The 23,565-nt window shown below is 39.2% G+C and overlaps 2 protein-coding genes across 3 annotated transcripts in view; one reads left to right on the top strand and one right to left on the bottom strand.

The window, feature by feature from the left end:
* The window catches only part of LOC138403628 (facilitated trehalose transporter Tret1-2 homolog), a 321,523-nt gene that overhangs the window by 155,845 nt on the left and 142,113 nt on the right, over positions 1 to 23,565 (bottom strand). The gene's annotated exons all lie outside the window — the stretch shown is intronic.
* The window catches only part of LOC117990938 (MOXD1 homolog 1-like), a 98,560-nt gene that overhangs the window by 59,882 nt on the left and 15,113 nt on the right, over positions 1 to 23,565 (top strand). For both annotated transcript variants that reach the window (XM_034978439.2, XM_069504895.1), the window contains exons 3-4: positions 21,162 to 21,311; positions 22,010 to 22,168. In XM_034978439.2, the coding sequence (XP_034834330.1) occupies positions 21,162 to 21,311; positions 22,010 to 22,168 (309 nt within the window). The remainder of the gene's footprint in view (positions 1 to 21,161; positions 21,312 to 22,009; positions 22,169 to 23,565) is intronic.

Here is a 23,565-nt window from a genome sequence, read left to right as displayed (position 1 = left end):
TCGGGTTGTTTGGCATGCAGATAGATGCAGATAGACAAGAAAGGATTGTTGAAAATTCAAAACCTGAAGTAAAATATGGGTTTAAAATTTGTGTAGTCCACCCATAAATATAATATAACTAGCTGATGCCCGCGTCTTTGATCGCGTGTACTTAGATTTTGAAAATCCCGTAGTAGTATATAACTCTTTGATTTTTTGGGATAGAAAGTAGCCTATGTCACTTTCCAGGTCTTTAACTATATACTTAGGTATCCTTGCAAAAATCACGACGATTCGTTGCTCCGTTGCGACGTGATTGAAGGACAAACCAACAAACCATTATAATATGGGTTGATATGATATCAATTATGATATGATCCCTCAAAACATTAGGTACATTCCTTTTTTGGGTAGTCGTGTAAAAAGAAGCCAAAGTAACCTATTCATTTGAACTCGGAAGTAAGAAACTACTTAGTAAGAAATTTGGTACGTTTCAAATTCCGTATTTTATACTGAAAGGGTAAAACTCCGCGCTATCGGCAGAGATATCAGAATTCCATTTGAGCTCCCAAACAAAGCCAGTCCGTTCAATTGCGTTTTTCTACTGAAACTTGAATAAAATATCCCTTCTATTTGCAAGGGATTCGTTTCAAAGACTCCGTTTTTGAATTTCGTACCCGAATGGTGCCAATGAGACCTTTTTACTAAGCCTCCGCTGTCCGTCCGTCCGTCTCCCCTCCGTACCCGAATGGTGCCAATGAGACCTGATAGGCTGATTAGGTACTAAGCCTCCGCTGTCCGTCCGTCCGTCTGTCTGTCAGATGAACAGATGCGTGCCCAGGATCGAACGCCTGACCTCCCGAATAGAAAGCCTTCTTAACCACTGAATAGGCTCACGGCGTTACATTATCCGCTAAAAAGTCTTCATATTAAGCATTGACGTGAAAAAAAACGGTAAAATGTGCCAAAATCTTACCACATTTTTGTCGAGACGTGGAATTCCACGTCTCAAAATGTTACCTCGCTATTTGAAATTTAATAAAACGTTTTTGCCTCTCCACTGTATTTGTAGGCAAAAACGAAAAAAATACATTCAGCAATAAATACAAATGATGTTCCAAAATTCGTTTGGAAAGTATTTGTTGAACTAAAAATGAGCTCAAAAGAAATAAAGTTGATCTACGATAATATTTGTCATGGCTTTTTGCGATGACTTCTTTTTTTAACCGACTTCCAAAACGGAGGTGGTTCTCAATTCGGCCCGTTTTTCTATTTCTTTTTATGTATGTACACCAACGAATTCGAGGTTTCTGGCCCGATTTGCATTATTTTGTTTTAACAGTAGAAGTTTCCGTGGTGGTCCTATAAAAAGTTCTGGATCCAACCCCTTAATCCTGATGCTGCAGGATTATTGCCCCCCTAAGTTATCCAGGAAGTATACATAGTGAATTAATATTGTAAGTATACCAAGCAACGACTTCGTGTTTGGACTCCAAGTCCCAACTCCTCAACCCTGATAAAATCGTGGTGGGGACGCCCCGCTCACGTGCGGTTGAGCGGGGCCTCCCCACGCCTCATACCCCGATTGCCATCTCGACCTGTCGCGGACTATACTTGTTTTAGATTATTTTAAAGGCGTACATCAGAATTCAAATTAAATTCGATTCCCACTAACTTTGTTGTTATAGCTCTTTTGTCATGCAAAACAATACGCAAATAGTCAAATAAAACGTGGAGTTTATGCGATTGTATCGGTACTATCAGGTATTCTGTGATTGTACTATCAAACAGGATGATAAATGACAAGCTCAGGAAGTGTAGGCACTTGCTATTGGTACTTGGGTGTGATCTAACCCTGGATAATTTCCTAATTCCTATATCTATAAAAATACGGATTCTAAAAATGGATATTTACTTCCGTCTTTTTAGGGTTCTGTACCCAAAAGGTAAACAGGACCATATTACTAAGACTCCGCTGGCCGTCCGTCTGTCACCAGGCTGTATCTCGTGAACCGTGATAGTTAGACAATTGAAATTTTCACAGAATATGATGTATTTCTGTTGCCGCTATAACAACAAATACTAAAAACAGAATAAAATAAATATTTAAGGAGGCTCCCATACAACAAACGTGATTTTTTGCCGTTTTTATAGACCCTTCGTGTGAGACTCCGACTCGCACTTGGCCGGTTTTTATATTTTTCACTGAAGAAATGGTTAAAAGGACCCTTGATTTGTGATTGGTTGGTGCCTCAAAATGGTTAACGTCCACTGAGATTTTTCTTTTTGTCATTTATATCGGATGGGATGGGATGGATGGTGTATTCAGAGGTTGAGCCGTGAAAAGATAACACTGATTAATTTTAATTAAAGTCGAACGAACGGTCATTAACGCGACGTAAAGGATTAGGCGTGTCCTAAATCTAAACCCATATAAAATGTCCTGGGGGTAAGCGTCCACATCGGTTAACCACTACAGACTGAATTCTGTTAATGACTCATTGTAACATCGCATGAACAAGTGCTCAACTTTTTTTAGTTTATACTTGCTCTTGTGGGAACTCTTTGATTTTTCCGGTAAGCTTTTGCTATATCAAGCTATATCTGTACCATATTTTGACAGGATCGGTTCAGCGGTTGAGCCGTAAAAAGATAACACTGATTAATTTTAATTAAAGTCGAAGAACGGTCAAATACGCGACGTAAAGGATAAGGGGTGTTCTAAATCTAAACCCATATAAAATGTCCTGGGGGTGAGCATTCACATCGGTTAACCACTGTAGACTGAATTCTGTTAATGACTCATTGTAATGTCGCATGGACAAGTGCTTAACTTTTTTTTAATTTATACTTGCTGATGTCCGCGACGTTGTTCGCGTTCATTGCAGGTAGTTTAAAATATTGTGTGAACTCTTTGATTTTTCCGATAAGCTTTTGCTATATCAAGCTATCTCTGTACCAAATTTTGACAGGATCGGTTCAGCGGTTGAGCCGTGAAAAGATAACACTGATTAATTTTAATTAAAGTCGAACGAACGGTCATTAACGCGACGTAAAGGATTAGGGGTGTTCTAAATCTAAACCCATATAAAAGGTCGTGGGGTTGAGCGTCCACATCGGTTAACCACTGCAAACTGAATTCTGTTAAATGACTCATTGTAATGTCGCATGGACAAGTGCTAAACTTTTTTAAACAAACTTTAATTTAATTCCCGCGACATTGTTCGCATCGTCGATTACAGGGTTTTTTAAATCTCGTGAGAACTCTTTGATTTTTTGGCAAGATTTCTATATCAAGCTATCTCTGTACCTACCAAATATCAAGATCGGTTCAGCGGTTGAGCCCTGAAATGATAACAGACAGACCGATTAACAATATTTAGTATGGATTGCGATAAAAAAAGTGTATTTAAAACGGTGTTAGGTTTTACTACAGCCGTGTTCTTTTCGGGACCTTGGCATGACTCTAACTTAGGATTGGCATTGCTTTAAACAACTGTTTTAAATTTTAAAAATAGTTTTGAACAGTTTTAAACATGTTTTTAGTTTTTAATCGTGTTTTTTAACATGCTTGCTGTAGCATAATAAGGTATAATTATTCGATAGTAAAAATCACATAACATCTAGTAATTTAATTTGACTAGTTATATTATGATATATTGATAAAGTGTTTGTCGCTTATAAACTAAGAGTACCGTTGTCCGTAACAGAAGCTGAATAAATTTCACGGGCCAACCCGTATGAGTTATGATGAGTGACGAACGGTTAACCGCTGCTGTACCGCTGTGGACTGAATCCCTTTTAATGAGGGAAAATTAAGTCAATGAGAAAAGCGAGTCTTGAACTCTGTAATTTGCATACTTATGATGGTATATTTATACACCAAAAATTAAAATAAAGTCACCTGCAAATGAAATACGGAATTGTTAGTGATGTAGACAATATTAAATCTGTTCGTCGTAAGTACCTTGTCCTATTTTGATATCAAACGCGAGGCTATTAAGCAATTAAAACAGGTTAGATTTGATATAATATTACCACTCAAACTACTGGACGGATCGGGCTGTAAGGCATGCAGATCGCTATTATGGCGTAAACATCCGCTGAGAAAGGATTTTTAAAAATTCTATCCCTGAACAGGGGTTAAATATGGCTTTAAAATTTGTGAAGTCCACGCGGACGAAGTCGCGGGCATAAGGTAGTAAAAATAATATATGTGTATACCTAACAAATTTTTACATTTTGGATTTATCTACGCCTCTTAATTTGAATCTAATTATAGATGTCCCAAGCTAAAATTATGTTCACTTCTACTTAAGTACATGTATGTAAATTTAATTTGCAATTTCAAATTTGGTTATCTTTAGTCTGCTTAAAGATTTACTTAGTTAAAATTCCACCTGAGACAAAAAGGGAAATAAATTATGAACACATTAAATTGATCTGATTAGTATGCTACCTTACACGGTATACCGTCACTCCTTCGGAAATTCTCGATGCTATCAATTGTGTGCGCGACAGTACTTCAATATTCGTTTTGTTGTGTACTAAGTACAGTCACGTAGAAATGACTCACTCGATGTTTTCTTGTCACACGTTTACGTACCTATATGTACCCGAAACGTGCACCTTTTGAATTTAAAGTCCTCCTTTAAATCGTTCTTAATGGTTACTAGAACTACTAATACTACGGAAAATCAAAGAGTTCCCACACGATTTTTAAAAAACTAAATCCACGCGGACGAAGTCGCGAGTATCAATACAATACTCAGTAACAATATTAATATGCAATACGGTATTTGTCTAGTTACAACTAGTCAAATCAGTAACTTTTATCGAACGTCAAAACGCGCGCTTAGTATGCGAGATTCTATGAAATACCGGTGTGTGACGTCACAATTATATGACGTGCATTTTTTAGTTTAATCGTTAATTTAAAATGGTTATTACACTTAAAGCCAACAAAGGACATGGATTTTACGTATTTTGGAAGACCCTCTATTTAATAATCACTGACAAATAATTTATCTTTGATGTAGTCACATACCTAATTAGGTATAAATTATTATGAGGAGATAGTAAGTACAGTCACGTAGAAAATACTGAATAATATTTTCGAAAAACATTGATCTGAGAAGCGAACTCTATGAAAACTCATCTTTATGGTAATTTGCCTCGTTGGATGGTTATCTATTATTATCTATTACACCTGGCTTTTTATCGGATAATTTAGTGGCTTTGTAATAATTAACGTCCCATATTACCTTCGGTAGTAGATTAGTCTGGTTAATTGTTGAAATTCCGTCAAATCGGTGTTATATAATATATCAGTATCCATAAAATTATACTCGTACTAGGTTTAATGTTTTCTACGTATCTACACAACAGTACGCGACAGATCGAGATGACAATCGGGGTATGAAGCGGGGGACGCCCCGCACACCGGCGCGTTACCCGCGCTCGCCAGCACGGGGGCTGTGCGGGTGTGCGGAGCGTCCCCACCCCGATTGCCATCTCGACCTGTCGCGTACTATATGTGTACCTATCTAGGTACACATATAGTACGCGACAGGTCGCACAACCAATTTTATATTATGAAATTTTGTAAAAGAAAAACTTCAATGAAAATGTTATTTAATCATAATCATAACCATAACTTAATTGCACAAAAAAAGTCTAATCCAAATTAATATTTTCCAAGAGGATGTCCACAAATTCGTCCACGTGGATTTAGGTTTTGTAGAAATGCCGTGGGAACTCTCTAATTCTTGAGGTTAAAAATTGTGTTTCTTGTAGGTACAGTCGTGCAGAATGGACGTTAATGAAATTGTAACAATAGCGTTGATAATTTTAAAAAGAAAAATGAATAAGAAAGCTAAACAGTTTTTGGGCATTTTTTTTTCATCATCTAGTCATCCTTCCCCTCCATAATAACTACCGATGGGCTATTGCGCTATTGGGCTATTCACTACAAAACTACATATTATATAGCAAGCTCTTTAGGTAGATGTATCATGTAGTAAATAAAGCTGGCGCTATACGCATACTAATCCAGCTGAGAACATAATAAAATAGTGGAATTTATTATGTACTTAGAATTGTGGAAGTTTTTGTCATTGTTTAAAAAATTCTTTGAATGAATGAATAAAATGATAAAAATCTTGTGTTTATGTGTGCAAAAAATCTATGAGTAGGTATCTACTAGTGATGTAACGAATGTCATATTTTAGACATTCGCGGATGCGAATGCGAATGAGAATATCTGCTGCCAACATTCGCGAATGCGAATATTCAGTTTTGTTAATTTTTTTGTCATTTGTTGTCTATGGATTGGTGACCTTGGCGGCAGTCCGGTTACCAAATGATAAAGAGAAGACTGAAGAGTGATTACGAGAAGAAATGTGATTACTGGTTGTGCAATGAGAAACCTGGAAATTATTACGCAGAATATTGTTTAATACACCTATTACTAGAAAGAATCATTGTACCGTTTTCTTTAGTTAATTCATTCATAGCTCCCTAGATGACGCTATATAGGTGTTGCATCGCGGCAAATCGCGCGCACACACGCTCCCGTCATAGGAGCACCTGTCAACGCCATATGTAAAAACGCAGTCTGAAAAACGACACGCTAACATCCGCTCGCGCGCAGGCCACCTATGGCCTTGCATTGGTACCAGCACGAAAATCTAGAAACGCTCTCACGCATCCCTAAGGCTGATTCAAGGAGTCCTGGAGAATTTCATAAGAACAGGTCAGTGATTTCTTCCTTGTATATATCTGTTTTAGGCATTATTTTGTTGTTTTTTCTAGGTCTTTTGTTGCACATACCATCGCCGCTAATTCCATACTATTGCAGTATAATTATTATAATTAATTTCGCACACGCACCCAAGGATCAGTGACTATTTACACGTCGCCGATCCATTTAATGGTCCTTCGAACCGGATATTGTTTCTAGTCATAATATATACTCGATTTACGTAAATTACTCGTAACGCATTGTCTGTTCTTTGTTAGCCGCCATCTTAGCTAACATTTTATTTATGAACTATTGCTGTTAATTTGTCGTTAAAATGGACAAATTAACGTCGCATTTAAATATTTTAATTTGCAAAAAGGAAAATCTATTTCAACGAATGAATAGGTTATATGAACTATCTAAAGGTATTTCAAATTTTGATTCGAGAAATAATGAAAGATTCTTGAGTGAGTCAGAGACGGTAGATGAACTTCGATCAAAGTTTGAATCGATATTAGACGAAATAAACGTTATTTCGCTGAAATTAGATCCACCAGAACCGCCTAATTATCAGCCTCTTGATGCTTTCGAGGATTTGTATGCGCCTGTTAAGAGAATACGCAATAAAATCTTATCATGTTGCAATGATTCCACATCTACAAGCAACAATGATAGCCAATTTCAGCCTCAAATAAAGCTACCGCCTATTAATATTCCAAGTTTTGATGGAAAAAATGAGAATTGGCCCTTATTTTATGAATCTTTTAAGGCCAATATACATAATAATAGTAATTTGACCGATGCACAGCGCGTTCAATATTTAATTAGTAAATTATCGCACGGTGCATTGCATTTCACTGCAGGTATTGTACCTACAGGGGAAACCTATCATATTATTTGGGATAGTTTGGTAAAAAAGTATCAAGACAAGCGAGCATTAGGTACGCATTATTTAAATAATATTTTCGAACTAAAGAACTGTACAAATAACGCTAATAGTTTAAATACATTTATCGAAAAATTCTCCGCTTCGATCGCCGCTTTAAAACAGTTAGACATTCCAGATCTTACTGATTTTATATTTTTATATCTTGCTTTAAAGAAGATAGATTCGCAAACTATACAAAACTTCGAAATGACGGTGCGATCAAGTCAGTCCGACATACCGTCATACACGCAATTTATTGAGTTCATTCAATATCACGTTAAAGTTCTCGAGCGCTCAAATAAACCTACCTATTCTATTAATAGATCGGACAAATCGAATGCTAGTTCTCGAGGTACCTACAAGTCATTTGTCGCGTGTGAGAACAACGAGTCCACCACCTCGACGCAAAGCGAATGCGCACTGTGTAAGGGTATACATAAAAACTTATATCAGTGCAATAAGTATATGGAGATGGAATCGCCGCAAGCGAGATTCGACTTTATTAAGTCTAAGAACGCGTGCGTAAATTGCCTATCTTTATTCCATACTCTTAGTAAATGTAAGTCTAGATCGTCTTGTGTCCGGTGTCTCCCAGCTAGGAAAAAACACCATTCCAGCTTATGTCGAAATAATAATTTGGATACAAACAATAACAATTCGCTGTTAGGACGCACGCACACAAGCACGGCGCCCGCGGTAACTGTGGACGTGTCTCCCGCGCCCGCCTCTCTGACTAGTGTTCAATCCACAAGTACTTCGTTACCTACGCACGCTTCGAGCTCGTTCACTACAAATAACCCGCGTTCGAGCGTTTTATTGTCCACCGCGCAAGTATACGCCCAGCCTTATAATAGTAATAAGAAATTAACTATTCGCTGTTTATTAGATACTGGGTCACAGAACAACATTATTAGTTATAAATGTTGTAAATTGCTTAATTTGCCTATTACTCCCGTTTTTAATTCATCTATTAAAGGTATAGGTTTAAAATCGCAACCAATACATGGTTATGTTTATTTAAACATAGAATCGCGCGTTTACCCTGTTAATAAGTATCATATTAAGGCGTTAGTGTTAGATTGTCTTACAGACAATTTACCGTCACATTTTATTGAAAATTGTGATATAAGCCATATCAAAGATTTACCCCTAGCAGACTTGGCATGGAACGCACCTGGAGACATTGACGTAATTTTAGGTGCCCAATTGTTTCCACATATTTATCTAGGCGATAAAATACTATCGGGTAGTAACGTCCCGGCCGCCTTATCAACAACTTTAGGATACGTATTAATGGGAGATTACACGCCGTGCAGTCCCAAACATTTGGATGAATCCTCGTTCTCCGCGCTCGCACTGGAGGATTTAGAAACAAATCTTCAAAAATTTTGGGAACTGGAACAAATTAATGAAAAACCGCATCTCAGCCCCGCAGAAACGGAATGCGAGAATTTATACCGCGCTTCCGTCTCTCGCGATGAGAGTGGTCGATACTCAGTCGGTTTACCCTTTTCGCAAAATGCAGCCGAACTAGGGAACTCGCGCTGTGTCGCTCACCGCCGCTTGCTAGCGTTAGAGCGTAAGTTGAAGACGGATCATTCTTTGCGCCTTGCTTATAATGAGGTCATTATGGAGTACATAAAAAAGGTTACTTAACTGAAGTCTCGGATCATAGCAATACAGTCGAGGGCTATTATATTCCGCACCACGCTGTTATTCGCCCCGAAAAAAGCTCGAGTCGCGTTCGAATCGTGACCGATGCATCGGCTAAAACCGCGGATAGAATCCTATCATTAAATGACGTACTTCATACTGGACCTAACTTACAAGCAGATTTATTTTTACTTTTATTAAATTTCCGATTATTTCCAGTCGCTATGACTGCGGATATAAAGCAAATGTACTTACAAATTGAAATTTTGCCACGCGATCGTAGGTATTTAAAAATCCTCTTTAGGTTTGACGCAAATGATAAAATACGCACCTTTCAGTTTAACCGCGTACCGTTTGGACTTAAGTCCAGTCCATATTTGGCCATGCGTACTGTACGACAACTGTGCCAGGACGAAGGTGATCGCTTCACGGACGCCGCAAAAATAGCTGAATCTCAATTATATATGGATGACCTTGTGCATTCAGCTACTAACGATCAAACCGCTATAACATTGTCGCAAGAATTAATCGAGTTGTTCAAATTAGGTTCCTTTGAGTTGATCAAATGGTCAAGTAACTCGTCAACGCTTTTGGACAGTCTGCCAGACACGCATCGCGCTTCGGTAAACTTTACAGACAGCAATAATACCACAAAGGTCTTAGGGCTGTCTTGGGAGCCCAGTGAAGATGTTTTTCGCATGACTATTTCAAAAATCGATCACAAATGCACCAAACGCACAATTTTATCCCTCGTCGCTAGATTGTTCGATGTTTTAGGATTAGTCGCGCCAGTTATCTTGTACGCTAAACTGTTGATCAAATACCTCTGGCTCCAAAAAATCGACTGGGATGAAACTCCTTCCGAAGATATAATTAAAAAGTACTTAGACTTGGTCCACGACTTTTCAGTACTTCCAAATTTAAAAATACCGCGTCACACTGGTATCACCGACGGATGCAGAGTAAATATAGTCGCCTTCAGTGATGCTAGCTTAAATGGCTATGGCTGTGTGATTTATTTACATGTTACTGATGCTCTCGGTAACATACGCGTTAATTTATTGTGCTCAAAATCGAAAGTTTCGCCTACCAAAATAACAACACTCGCTAGATTGGAATTATGCGCCGCGCTTTTAATGTCAAAATTGGTTAAGGTCGTAAGAGATACTTATTCCTCCCGCATTCCTATTGAAGGAATTTTTGCATTTTCCGATTCCACTGTAGCTCTGTCATGGATAAAATCTTCGCCTCATAGGTGGAATACTTTCGTTAGCAACCGCGTCGCGCAATGTCAAGAAAATTTAGACCCACAACATTTCTATCATGTTGCGGGAATCGAAAATCCAAGTGACTGCTTATCACGTGGTATTTTGCCATCGCAGTTACTCTCGCACCCTCTTTGGTGGAACGGCCCAGAATGGCTTCGCGACTCGCCATCGGAATGGCCAATAAATAAGTTCTCGCCTACCAAGGACGATCAATTACCGGAATTCAAATCAACCGCTTTAATAACAACCGATGTTCAATGTGAACAACCGATATTATATGTTTTATCGCAACGCTTTTCCTCATGGAATAAACTTATTCGCTCCGCTTCTTATGTATTACGCTTCGCACGACTTCTACCGCCGACCGGAGAAGTTGACAAATTTAATTCTGTTGAAAACGCAATAATAAAGGACATTCAAAAGGTTCACTTCTGCGATGAAATCACGCGATTAAAAAATAAAAAATTACCTTCAAAGAAATTGCAAAGGCTAGCCGTGTTTTTAGATAATGACGACATTTTACGAATTGGAGGTCGGCTTTCTAAATCGGATTTACCTTACGAATCGAAACACCCCGCACTTCTTCCGAAACATGATCATGCGGTTAACTTGATCATCGATCATTATCATTCGCGCAATTGTCACACCGGGCCTAGTCTTTTAATGTCCCTTATTCGACAACGATTTTGGATATTAGACGCTAGGACAATCATTAGGTCTAGAGTGCACAAATGTAACACGTGTTTCCGAGTAAAACCCGTGCATCCTACGCCAATAATGGCTGATCTTCCCTCTTATCGTCTGCAAGAAGCGAAAGCCTTTATGCACACAGGTGTGGACCACGCAGGTCCACTTCGTGTAACACCAACGCGCCGCCGCGGTTATCAGTCGCAAAAAGCTTATATATGCTTATTTGTATGCCTTGTGACAAAAGCCGTTCATATTGAGCTTTCGTCAGATTTAACTACTGACTGTTTTGTCATGGCTGTAAAAAGATTTTTAGCACGCAAAGGTCCGATTTCCTGTTTTTACAGTGACAATTCTGGAACTTTCCTTAAAGCCAAATCGCAGTTGAACGAAGTATATTCACTTCTGAATAGTTCCGATTATAAAAATAAGTTAAACCTTGAATTACAAATTAATCGCATTGAATGGAAAAATATTCCCCCTCGGTCCCCTCACTTTGGATCTATGTGGGAAAGTAATATAAAATGTGTCAAAACACATTTATATCGAGTTATCGGTAATCAGCTTCTTACTTACGAAGAGTTAGTTACCGTGCTAACGCAAATTGAATGCATACTAAACTCGCGCCCGCTTTGTTTAATATCGTCAGATCCGCATCCTGAAATTTTAACGCCGGCCCACTTCTTAATGTCTACTCCGCTACAATATTTTCCAGCAGCGCCTTTACCTAGCGAACGCCCTAACCTCGTACAGCGAAAAAGACTACTAGATAGCTTAGTTCAGTCTTACTGGAAGAAATGGCGCTTAGAATACTTACACACTTTACAAGTTAGGCAAAAGTGGTGTACACCTGATAATCCGGTTAAAGTAGGTACGGTAGTTTTAATTGGGCATGATGATTTACCGCCTTTACAATGGCCGCTAGGAATAATTACGAAGGTTTATCCTGGGGCTGATAATGTGGTTCGTGTTGCTCTAGTGAAAACCGAATCTGGCGAATTCAAACGTCCTGTTGTAAAACTTTACCCACTTCCAACGCAATAAACGCATTGTAATTTATAAAAAGTAATTAGAATAAGTAGCTATAGATACCTTAGTGTTTAACTTGATTAATTTGATGTAAATATAATTTCTTTACCGCTATTTTATTAGATTTATAAATAAACTTTATTTTATTTAGTTAGATTAATTATCACTCGCGCAAATTATTGCAATAATTATGAAGTATTGGACTTCGTCAACGCGGGGAGTATGGTTGTGCAATGAGAAACCTGGAAATTATTACGCAGAATATTGTTTAATACACCTATTACTAGAAAGAATCATTGTACCGTTTTCTTTAGTTAATTCATTCATAGCTCCCTAGATGACGCTATATAGGTGTTGCATCGCGGCAAATCGCGCGCACACACGCTCCCGTCATAGGAGCACCTGTCAACGCCATATGTAAAAACGCAGTCTGAAAAACGACACGCTAACATCCGCTCGCGCGCAGGCCACCTATGGCCTTGCATTGGTACCAGCACGAAAATCTAGAAACGCTCTCACGCATCCCTAAGGCTGATTCAAGGAGTCCTGGAGAATTTCATAAGAACAGGTCAGTGATTTCTTCCTTGTATATATCTGTTTTAGGCATTATTTTGTTGTTTTTTCTAGGTCTTTTGTTGCACATACCATCGCCGCTAATTCCATACTATTGCAGTATAATTATTATAATTAATTTCGCACACGCACCCAAGGATCAGTGACTATTTACACGTCGCCGATCCAATTACGAGGTTAAGTTACTTTTTATGACTTTGAAAAACATAAAAAAATTAATGGATTTTGTTTTATTAACCAACTATTACATCAAAAAATATTTTTATATTCGCAAAACATTTACAGTAATTTCGCGAATGTGAATGCGAATATGCAAAAATATGCGAATATTCGTTACATCACTAGTACCATTTTATACCAGTTTTAATTAAGTAGATATTGCAAGCAGGAACTCTATTATTTTACTGTTCCACGGATAATAATTCATAACTAGTATCTAGGTAGAGGTACATAGTTCCAGAATCTAGGCATCTATAACTGACTTAGTACGATGAGGAGGTACCTAATACATATCTATTATCTATAGATAGGATAAAATGAAAATGCACATGGACTGTTTCCCTAGTCTACTAGGGTAACTGAGTTCGAAATCATGGCCATGGGTTCGATGCCTGCTTTGGGCAAACTTTTGTGTGATGAACACGTTGATTATCCTGAGTCTGGATGTCATAGCCGCCTCATACCCTGATTGCCATCTCGACCTGTCGCGGACTATAAATATATCGATGTAAATACGAGATACTGTGACTTGCGAGACATTGAATTCAACACATATCGTCCCGACTTGGTAATCCATAATGCAAGGTGCATACAGCCGTAAAGCCACCTGTGCCTTGTTTATATCTACTCGGAAACATACCTAAGTGGAATTCATTTTTGAACAACATATATTTCCCACGCTCCAAAATCAACGTTAGAATGATAAAATAGAGTTTAAATTTGAATAAAGCTTTCTGTGTACCTTATTTACTTAATATTTCAGCGCTCGTAATTTGATAGACATGTGCCAAAGTTAAATAAATTAGTAATTGATCCGGTTATAGGTTCAATTAAGGTGATTGAAAATTACAAAATCGATGGTTTTATTAGGATATTATTTTGATCAAACTCATACAAAATTGCTATCTTACCATTTATTTCATCATACTTACTTTTACGTTAGTACTATTATATTATTCTGTGCTTTTACGCAGAAGCTCACCAACATCGACTTAGACAAGACAAGAACATAGTTAACTGTAAGTACGTGTTAGAATAAACTAAGGACAGTTATGGGACTGTAAATTAGATTTAGAAGTTAATCATAAGTAGAAGTTTAAGCTAGAATATTATTACTTATTAGCCCACAGGCTAGATGGTAGTAGCAATAAAGCTGCCATTTTATAATGGTGCTTTGTGGTAGGAAAAAAACATACTTACTTTGAATGGGAGAGATTTAGAAAGGGGACTTAGGAGGTGCCGAAAGTCTACCTCGAAAGTCACATTTCGACCACAAGATATTGAAAAACTTTTTATGAAAGAAGTATTCTTATTTTTCTTGTTTGAACTGTGAACGTAATATTATTTTACGAGTCGCACCTTATTTGCATATACTTATCCTTTATATTTATTTTTGTTTAAGTGGATAATAACTAATAATAATATATACATATTATAAAAGGAAAAGCTGACTGACTGACTGATTGACTGACTGATCTATCAACGCACAGCTAAAACCACTGGACGGGATTAGGCTGGACATAGGTACAGATACTTTATAATTATTTTTGTTTTTAGTAGATAATAATTCATAATATAATCTGCGAATCTATACCTACTTATAAAAGGAAAAGCTGACTGACTGACTGATTGACTGACAGATCTATCAATGCACAGCTAAAACCACTGGACGGGATTGGGGCTGTTTGGCATAGGTACAGATAGCTAGTATGACGTAGGCATCCGCTAAGAAAGGATTTTTGAAAATTCAACCCCTATAGGGTTGAAATAGGGGTTTGCAATTTGTGAATCCACGCGGACAAAGTCACGGGAATATAGTAGTCATATAATATGACTGTGTGATAAGATTCGACGATTGAAGTAATGGAAATCCGTAGAACCGAAATCTTTTTTTGAAGACATCGCCGTGAGGAAACCTATAGGTATGTCTGAGAGTTCTCCATAATGTTCTCAAAGGTGTATGAAGTCCGCCAATCCGCACTTGGCCAGTCTGGCGAACTATGGCCTAAACCCTTCTTTCTCGTTATGACGGGTCTCCTACCCGTGCTTTGTAGTGGGCTGGTCATGGGTTGAACATGCTAATAATGTGATATCCTTTGTACATCATCTATTTAGAATCTAATTGGTTGACTGAACACATCTCTTCTCCGCTCCGCTTAGGTGGAAAACAGTCCTTATTCCGGTGTTCCTGCGCTTAGTGGGAAAACAGCTTTAGACACACATAAAAATTGCTCTCTCAATGCGTCACAATCATATTTATTTCTATCTATTTCACACCGTCAAACCTACTTTCTTTGTTGATACAAAAAATAAAATCAGTCTTCATAAATTCTACGTATGAATGTACTTCAATGGTTTCACCTCGCATCCGACGCCTCACGCAGCATTGTGTTCCCGATTCACATGCGCAAACCATCGAGCGAATTCTCAAAACTTATTCTTTTGTGTGAACGTAGAAAGAATTTTAATGCTTCCGCCTGAACTTGGAATAAATCGCACAATAGAAATGGTTACGCAATGTCGGTTTGTGTCATACGAAAAGCAAAGCACCTCATCACTCATGAGAGAGCAGATACGTGCAACGTTCATCCCTGTTAAAGTATCGGACCAAGAGTCATTGTCTATGACGTCATCTTGGTTAAAAACTGACGTTAGCGAATAGAAAATTTGAGTTTGACATTTAATTATTACAAATTTTCACGAAATTAGTGTGCTACTGAGATACAGCATAACCCTGCAGATGGACTTTAGAAATACGAGTGAAATACTCGTATTACGTACTCGTATGACGTAAATATGTACGTAGAGATGTCGTCAAAGAGTGTGTGAATTTTTATTGCGATTGTATAGTCATAATTATACTGTAAAATAAATAGATGAACCCCTAACCAACTTTTATATAAATGTGTCAAGTCAGTTGCACGGACACACTTGCATGACGCAAGCTTAAAGATGACAGGGCAATTTGATTCTTTATTGAAAACAACTTCCAGATGTTATACCATTGCACAATAACTTCAAAAACAAAACACAACAAAACAAATCAATTATTTCTTTAAAATACTTGAATCAACATAACCTCACTTCACATTGTTTGTCAAGATATCACGTACAAATACTTGACAAACTATAAAAAGTGGCCACGGTGATAAGGACAGCAAATAATCATTTTGTCGTGTTCTAAAGAGTCTAAATGCATTTGCATTCGCAATGCTATCTCGCTTTAACAGTAAGAGTCACATTAGGGCTATTCTAGAGGACAAGGCGTAGCAGAGTTGTAGTTACAGAACACATAAGAGTAGTCTACTCTTATGTGTGTTGCTTTAGGATATCGTAGCCGGCGTTTACCTGACATGTGTTCAGATGGCTCCTCGTGTAAGCATTGTTGTGTGACGGAGTGATTGGTATCTACCACGAGCTTCTTTTGTGATTTTCCGATACGAATGATAATTCTGGTGGTCGTTGAAATTAATGCTCGTATTGTGCGTGTTTCTTTGCGAAGTCGGTAGGTATGATTTAAAGCCTAAACGAAAGACTCAGTTTTTAAATCGGAGGACATTCAGTCTATTTCAGTTTAATTAGGTATTTACCTTGGTTTTTATGTGACATCGTACCAGAATGCTAAATACAAATCTGAATTGAGACCATAAGTTAAAATTAGAAATTCTAAAATTATTTTTTATTTATTTATTTATAACTAGCTGCCCCGGCGAACTTCGTACCGCCTAACAGTCGATTCTTTTTTAGGATTGTTTTTAAATTTTTCTCTCCGTAAGAACCATCCTCGTACTACAAGGAATATTATAAAAATATAATCAGCGAAATCGGTTCAGCTGTTCTAGAGATTTGCTATCAGCAACACATGATTCATTTTTATAATATATAGAGAAGATTATTTATACTTTATTGCACACAACACAAGTAAACATAATAAAAAAACATACAAGTATCTTAATCCAATAGCTGTAGCATGCAAAGGCAGCCTTATCGCTAAAGCGATCTCTTCCAGGCTACCTTTGACGAAAGGAATCGCGAAAGCACGGCTTGGTGCGGTAACTGAAAATGGCCTTAGGTATACTTATCCACTAATATTATAAATGCGAAAGTCTGTCTGTCTGCTAGCCTTTCACGGCCCATCCGTTCAACCTATTTTGACGAAATTTGGTACTGATATAGCTTGCATCCCGGGGAAGGATACTTTTTATCCCGGAAAATCAAAGAGTTCCCACGAAATTTTTGAAAAACCTAAATCCACGCGCACGAAGTTGCGGGCATCAACTAGTTAAAAATAAACAAATAAATAAACATCAGAGATTTCATATTTTGTTAATCTGTAGGTAGTTCTAACACCTGGTTGGTAGATAACGGAAAGTAGATATTGATAATAATAATTCAATCAGTTTTTGATACGCCATTTAAATGGCGACTAATGGCACGTAACATGTGTTATTACTTATTACATCTTGTCAGGGTTGCCACTTAACTCTTTCATTTTCTTAATTATTCTCTTGACATTAGACTAACGCGTGATTAGCCGCAAGACCGTGGCGTGTGGAAGCCCCTACCACACGAGTAGATATTATAGACCAGAGGGGAAGCTTCACACTAGCTCACGCACACAACGACGTGCCACGGACGCTCCGTGCGCTCAGTTTGGCGGCAAATGGAGCGTCCGTGACACGTCGTGGTGTGCGTGAGCTGCGCTAGAGTGAGTGAACCTACAGTCAGCCGCTAGTATGAAGCTTCCCCTCTGGTCTATATATCTACTCGTGTGCCCCTACTGCGGGGTGATTCACTAACTCAGTGTCTAACACTGAATGATAGCCACCGAGCTCATTTTTCAATCCGTTGAAGGTTTTCTACGTAAAAATATTTTAGTATCACCCAGTAAAGCAGCAATATACTACTAGACCTAGGTCTACTTAATTGTTATTACTTGTTTTTTATCTGTATTATTAGTATTTTTTTGTGTTCCTTATAATATAATTTATGTCAGCACTCAGCAACTAATTGTGGGAGGTCCCGGGTTCGATTCCTGGCAGGGGTTTGGAATTTTATAATTTCTAAATTTCTGGTCTGGTCTGGTGGGAGGCTTCGGCCGTGGCTAGTTACCACCCTACCGGCAAAGCCGTGCCGCCAAGCGATTTAGCGTTCCGGTACGATGCCGTGTAGAAACCAAAGGGGTATGGGTTTAATAAAAACTGCTATACCCCTTCCAGGTTAGCCCGCTATCATCTTAGACTGCATCATCACTTACCACCAGTTGAGATTGCATTCAAGGGCTAACTTGTATCAGAATAAAAAAATAAAAATAAAAATACAGTACGCGGCCGAAAGTTATGTACATCGGCCTTTAGAATGAGATTTCGGCTTTGTAGAGTTTTGTCTCTGTCACTCATGTCCATGACGTTTTGTCGCTCTCAACGACAGAGACAGTGCTCTACAAATTTGCTATCTCCTTCTAAAGGTCGATGTACATTACTTTTGGCCGCGTATTGTACATCAGTTTCTTTCCACTATGGAAGCTGCCAAAATCGAATTGTTTACCTTTTAAATCAGCCAAGGAAAATTAGATCGTAGATTGAACTGTATTCGTATTGTAAAGGCACAAAAAATCCATGTCATCCAAAAAAAAACTTACAATAATCCCTATCTAAAAAGCGCGGAACAGGCTTTTGCATGAATTCAGCGATTCTCCGCAGAACGCTTGCGGTTCCCACGGCTTAATGAAACCTCTATCGCAACCTGAGCTTAATTGTTGTGATTTCACATGCAGCAAAATGCAGCTTTGCCATAATCCAACAACTAGTGAGAACATTTATCATCCCAATCCTCCGCTAGAAACACTCTCGAATAAAGTCCTTTCGCTTATGGAAGCTACCCAGAAATGAACTGTTTATAATTTACCTTTTATACCTTTTAACTCAGCCAAGGAAAAACATACAACGCAACAGGTCGAGATGGCCATCGGGGTATGAGGCGAGAGGACGGACGCCCCGTACACAGGCACCAGTAGGTCGATTTCGTAAAACCTGCATCAATCATCTCAATTGTTCTGAATTTGTGCGACTCTTGTTGCAACAATGCATTGTAGATGAGCGAGCGTCAACCAATCAGAGATGATTGCGATTGTGACATTGTAGCTGTCATTCTCCCGCAATCGCGCACTGGGTTAGCGCGTGGGCTGTACCCACCCCAATTGAAATCTCGACCTGTCGCGTATGATCGTGGATTGAATTATATTTGCAAGGGCACAAAAAACCATGCCATCCCATAAATAAAACTTAAGTAGGTATAATAATCGGTAGCCCTATCTAAAAAGCGCGGAACAGGCTTTTGCATGAATTCAGCCATTCCCACGGCTCAATGAAACCTCTATCACATCCTGAGCTTAATCGTTGTGATTTCAACCCACCAGACCCGTTTCGCAACTTTTTCGTACACAACTTCCTATAAAAGGCTGAGGACGCATCGCACTTTGTCTACTTTTATGTCCATAACTAGTTTATGCTCGCGACTTGTCCGCGTGGACTACACTAATTTCAAACCCCTATTTCACCCCCTTAGGAGTTGAATTTTTAAAAATCTTTTCTTAACGGATGCCTCCGTCATAATACAATGCTTTCTGCATACCAAATTTCAGCCCGATCCGTCCAGTAGTTTGAGCTGTGCGTTGATAGATCAATATATTTAGAAGAAGATATACAGTGTACACAGAATTTTTCTTAAAATTAAGTAAGTAGGTACCTACCCACATAAAAATAAGACTTAGGTATAGACCTAGAGACCACCTGCAGACCAGTGCAATCACAGATCACACAATGCATCTCGAATCTGTGAGTGCAATAATACTACATCTCGACATCCATACTATTTCATGCTAATATTATAAGTGCGAAAGTGTGTCTGTCTGTCTGCCTGCTAGCCTTTCACGGCCCATCCGCTCAACTGATTTTGACAAAATTTGGTACAGAGATAGCTTGCATCCCGAGGAAGGACATAGGCTACTTTTTATTCCGTAAAATCAAAGTGTTCCCGTGTCAAAATCAACGGTTGGGGTTTGAACCGCCGACCTTCGGGGTTCAGTCTTATCCTTGAACCGTTGAGCTATTGAGGTTTAGTATTTAATAGTGTAGGAATTATAGAAAGAGCAACAAAGGGAAGAGAAGTTAACATTTGGTGCATGACGCTGTCATTACTAAAGCCAGGTGCTCGCAACGGCACGTGCGATGCGACATCTGCCTCGGCTGGCAGCGGGCACAAAAACGATAATACTAGCCGACTTGTTATTTATCTCCCGCGCACACCCCGCACTGGCGCATCGGGCATCTGCTACTCGTTCAAAGCCCTTTCAGTTAGCTATAAAGACAGTGGAATTAAAATTGCTGTGGAAAAAAGCTATACATAGATCTTGTGAACAAAGCATCTATCTAAGCAGCGTATAAGGTTCTGAGCTGCACTTCGATCCATTGTGCTCGCCCAAAATTACTCAGCTGGTCGATTCCGTAAAACCTGCATCAATCATTATTACAATCGCAATTGTTGTGATTGGCTGAATTTATGGTATTCTTGTTGCAACGAAGATTGTAGCCAATAGTGAGCGAGCGTCAACCAACCAGAGGTGATTGCGATCGTGATTGTAGCTGATTCTATTGGAAGAGCCGGCAAGAAACTCACAAATCACTCTTTTAAAGGGTCAAAAGTAAGGCCCTCAGGTCCATGAAGATGCAGATACCGACTTAGGTCATCGTTGCTTCTTCCTGGGCGTAGCACTCTTTATAGAGCAGTCGTGGTCATCGAAGTGACGTTTTTTGGGGCAGATGTTATGCGCCTCATGAGCAGCCACTTCTTATTTTATCCCCTCAGGGGTTGAATTTTAAAAAATCCCTTAGCGGATGCCTGCCTACGTCATAATAGCTATCAGCATGCCAATTTTCAGCCCGATCCGTCCAGTAGTTTGAGCTGTGCGTTGATAGATCAGTCAGTCAGTCACCTTTTCCTTTTATATATTTAGAAGATTATGTGCTGTAGGTCACTTTTCCTTCCGCTTTCTTTAACTAAAGATGTGTTTGGATTGTTACAGGACTGTCACGGACTTGCGTTTGAAGATCGTGCGGTAGCTGATGAAGTGCAGAACTATGAACTGATATCTGGATTCCAGAACGATACGCATACCACTGTGGAGTTCAGGAGGCAACTGGACACGTGCGACAGACAGGATGTTGTTATTGGTGTGAGTATACCCCTAAATTCTTGGTAACTGTCTTCTGGAGCCTGGGTGATAGACGTCCGCCTCGATCCCGTTTACGCACCTTTAATGTGCGGCGGTACCTATGTGCGTTCCTGTATGCCTGAGAGTTAATGTTCTCAAAGGAGTGTGAAGTCTACCAATCCGCACTTGACAACGTGGTGGATGGCCAAATCCTTCTCATACTGAGAGAAGACCCGTGCTCTATAGTGAGCCGGTCATGGGTTGATTATGAACTTCTAACATACTGATATCATATCCAGCGTTTGAAGATCGTGTAGTGATGAAGCCCAGAACCAGTAAACAGTAAGTGTTAAACCCAGAACACATCTGCTCAATCGGCCATCGGTTCTGCGACAGACCTGCCCAAGTGCTCCTTACCTGGTAACCCTTTCTCTTCTTCTTCTTCTATTTATCGTTGTCCCGTCTAGGTGGGGCACGATGTCCTACATTTACGTAACGTAAGACCTTTTTTTGTAAAGAATATTAGCCAAGGTAATTGCTGACTAATATTCCGCTTTCCCCTCCAATTAAGCGTAAAGCTTGTGCTAGGAGTACCTACGACAATAGTGCAACGGGTGGGATTTGAACCGGTGACTTTCGGTTTTCAGTCCGCTCCTTTAACCGTTGAGCTATCGAGGCTTCACTACACACTTTGTATTGACTATTTGTATATTTTGCAGGAAGACACGATACAAGTGCTATGGGCTCTTGGACCTGAAGGCTCAGATGGCGAACTTCCCAGGCATGTGCAAAGCGGCTCCCGCCCTCTACGGCTACTGCAGCCGCTGGCCAAACCCGACTCCGTACCGCTCAAACATTGGGACGTTAGGATATCCAATGTAAGTAACTAAAATCTTCTTATCTGAATATGCAATGAACCAAAAACTTAATTTGCTGTAATCCGCTGAAACAGGTCGAATCTGTATGATGCTACATGCAGCATGCGAAATGCACCGCCCGCCCTCCCACTGCTAACCGTGACATCTCCTGAGGATGCTCCGGTGTCGGGGCGAAACGCGCGTCCAGTGTGTTTTGGGATTTGTATGGTGCTGCGTGGTGGGGGTGCGTATTGCTTGCCGAGTGGCTGCTTTTCCTGCACGGTTAGCAGTGGAAGGGCGGGCGGTGCATTTCGCATGCTGCATGTTGCATCATACAGATTCGACCTGTTTCAGCGGATTACAGCAAATTAAGTTTTTGGTTCAGTGCATATCATGAACTTCCGCAAAGTAACGCCTGCTTCTATACAACAGTCTTATCTGAATCGCTGAATGTGTTGCTGATCGCAAATCTCAAGAACAGCTGAACCGATTTCGCTAATTCTTTTTTCATAATATTCCTTGAAGTACGGGGATGGTTCTTACGGAGAGTAAAATTTAAAAAAAATCCTGAAAAAGAATCGACCGTTAGGCGGTACGAAGTTCGCCGGGGCAGCTAGTACTATAAATAAAAATGAATTGCCGAAACGTATGTACGCGCATAACTTCCAAACGACTGCACGAAATTGAATTTTTTTGTTGTGTTGTTCACGGTCAGGACAATTTTTGCATAAAATAATTTTTTTTTGGAAAATCCACGGGAAAAGACAGTTCCCGCGGGACGCGGATGAAGTCGCGGGCAACAGCTAGTATTATATTATAAATAATGCTAGCTAACTATGTAGGCGAATTTAGGAGATAGGAGATGACATTATTATAATCTAAATATATAAAAGGAAAAGGTGATTGACTGACTGACTGATCTAGATCTATGCACAGCTCAAACTACTGGATGGATCGTGCTGAAATTTGGCACGCAGATATCTATTATGAGGTAGGCATCCGCTAAGAAAGGATTTTTGAAAATTCAACCCCTAAGCTAGTGAAATAGGGGTTTGAAATTAATGAAGTCCACGCGGACGAAGTCGAGAGCATAAGATAGTGTTTAGTAAAATTTCTCAATGCGAAAGTGTTTTTGTTCATGACAAAAAATATTAACTAAGTAGGAGAAATTTCTATTACTGACAACGAAACCAAACGGAAAATTTTCGTGAAATTACCTAGTCAAAATAATTTTTACCTACTCATTTTACCGAGTCTTTGTTGGAGTCCATGGAATGCACTGATGTAATTTCGAAATTCCAGTCCTTTTATGTAACTTCGTCCGTAATAAACATGAAGCTTGTTTAAACGCAAATAAATAGCCGTACCTGAACACCTGAGTTCAGGAAAGGCAGGATGCTAGGTACAAAAATAGACGC

Source organism: Maniola hyperantus, chromosome 19, assembly GCF_902806685.2.
Source record: "Maniola hyperantus chromosome 19, iAphHyp1.2, whole genome shotgun sequence".
In the NCBI taxonomy this organism is placed as follows: Eukaryota; Metazoa; Arthropoda; class Insecta; order Lepidoptera; family Nymphalidae; genus Maniola; species Maniola hyperantus.
This window is presented reverse-complemented; position numbering and strand designations above follow the sequence as displayed.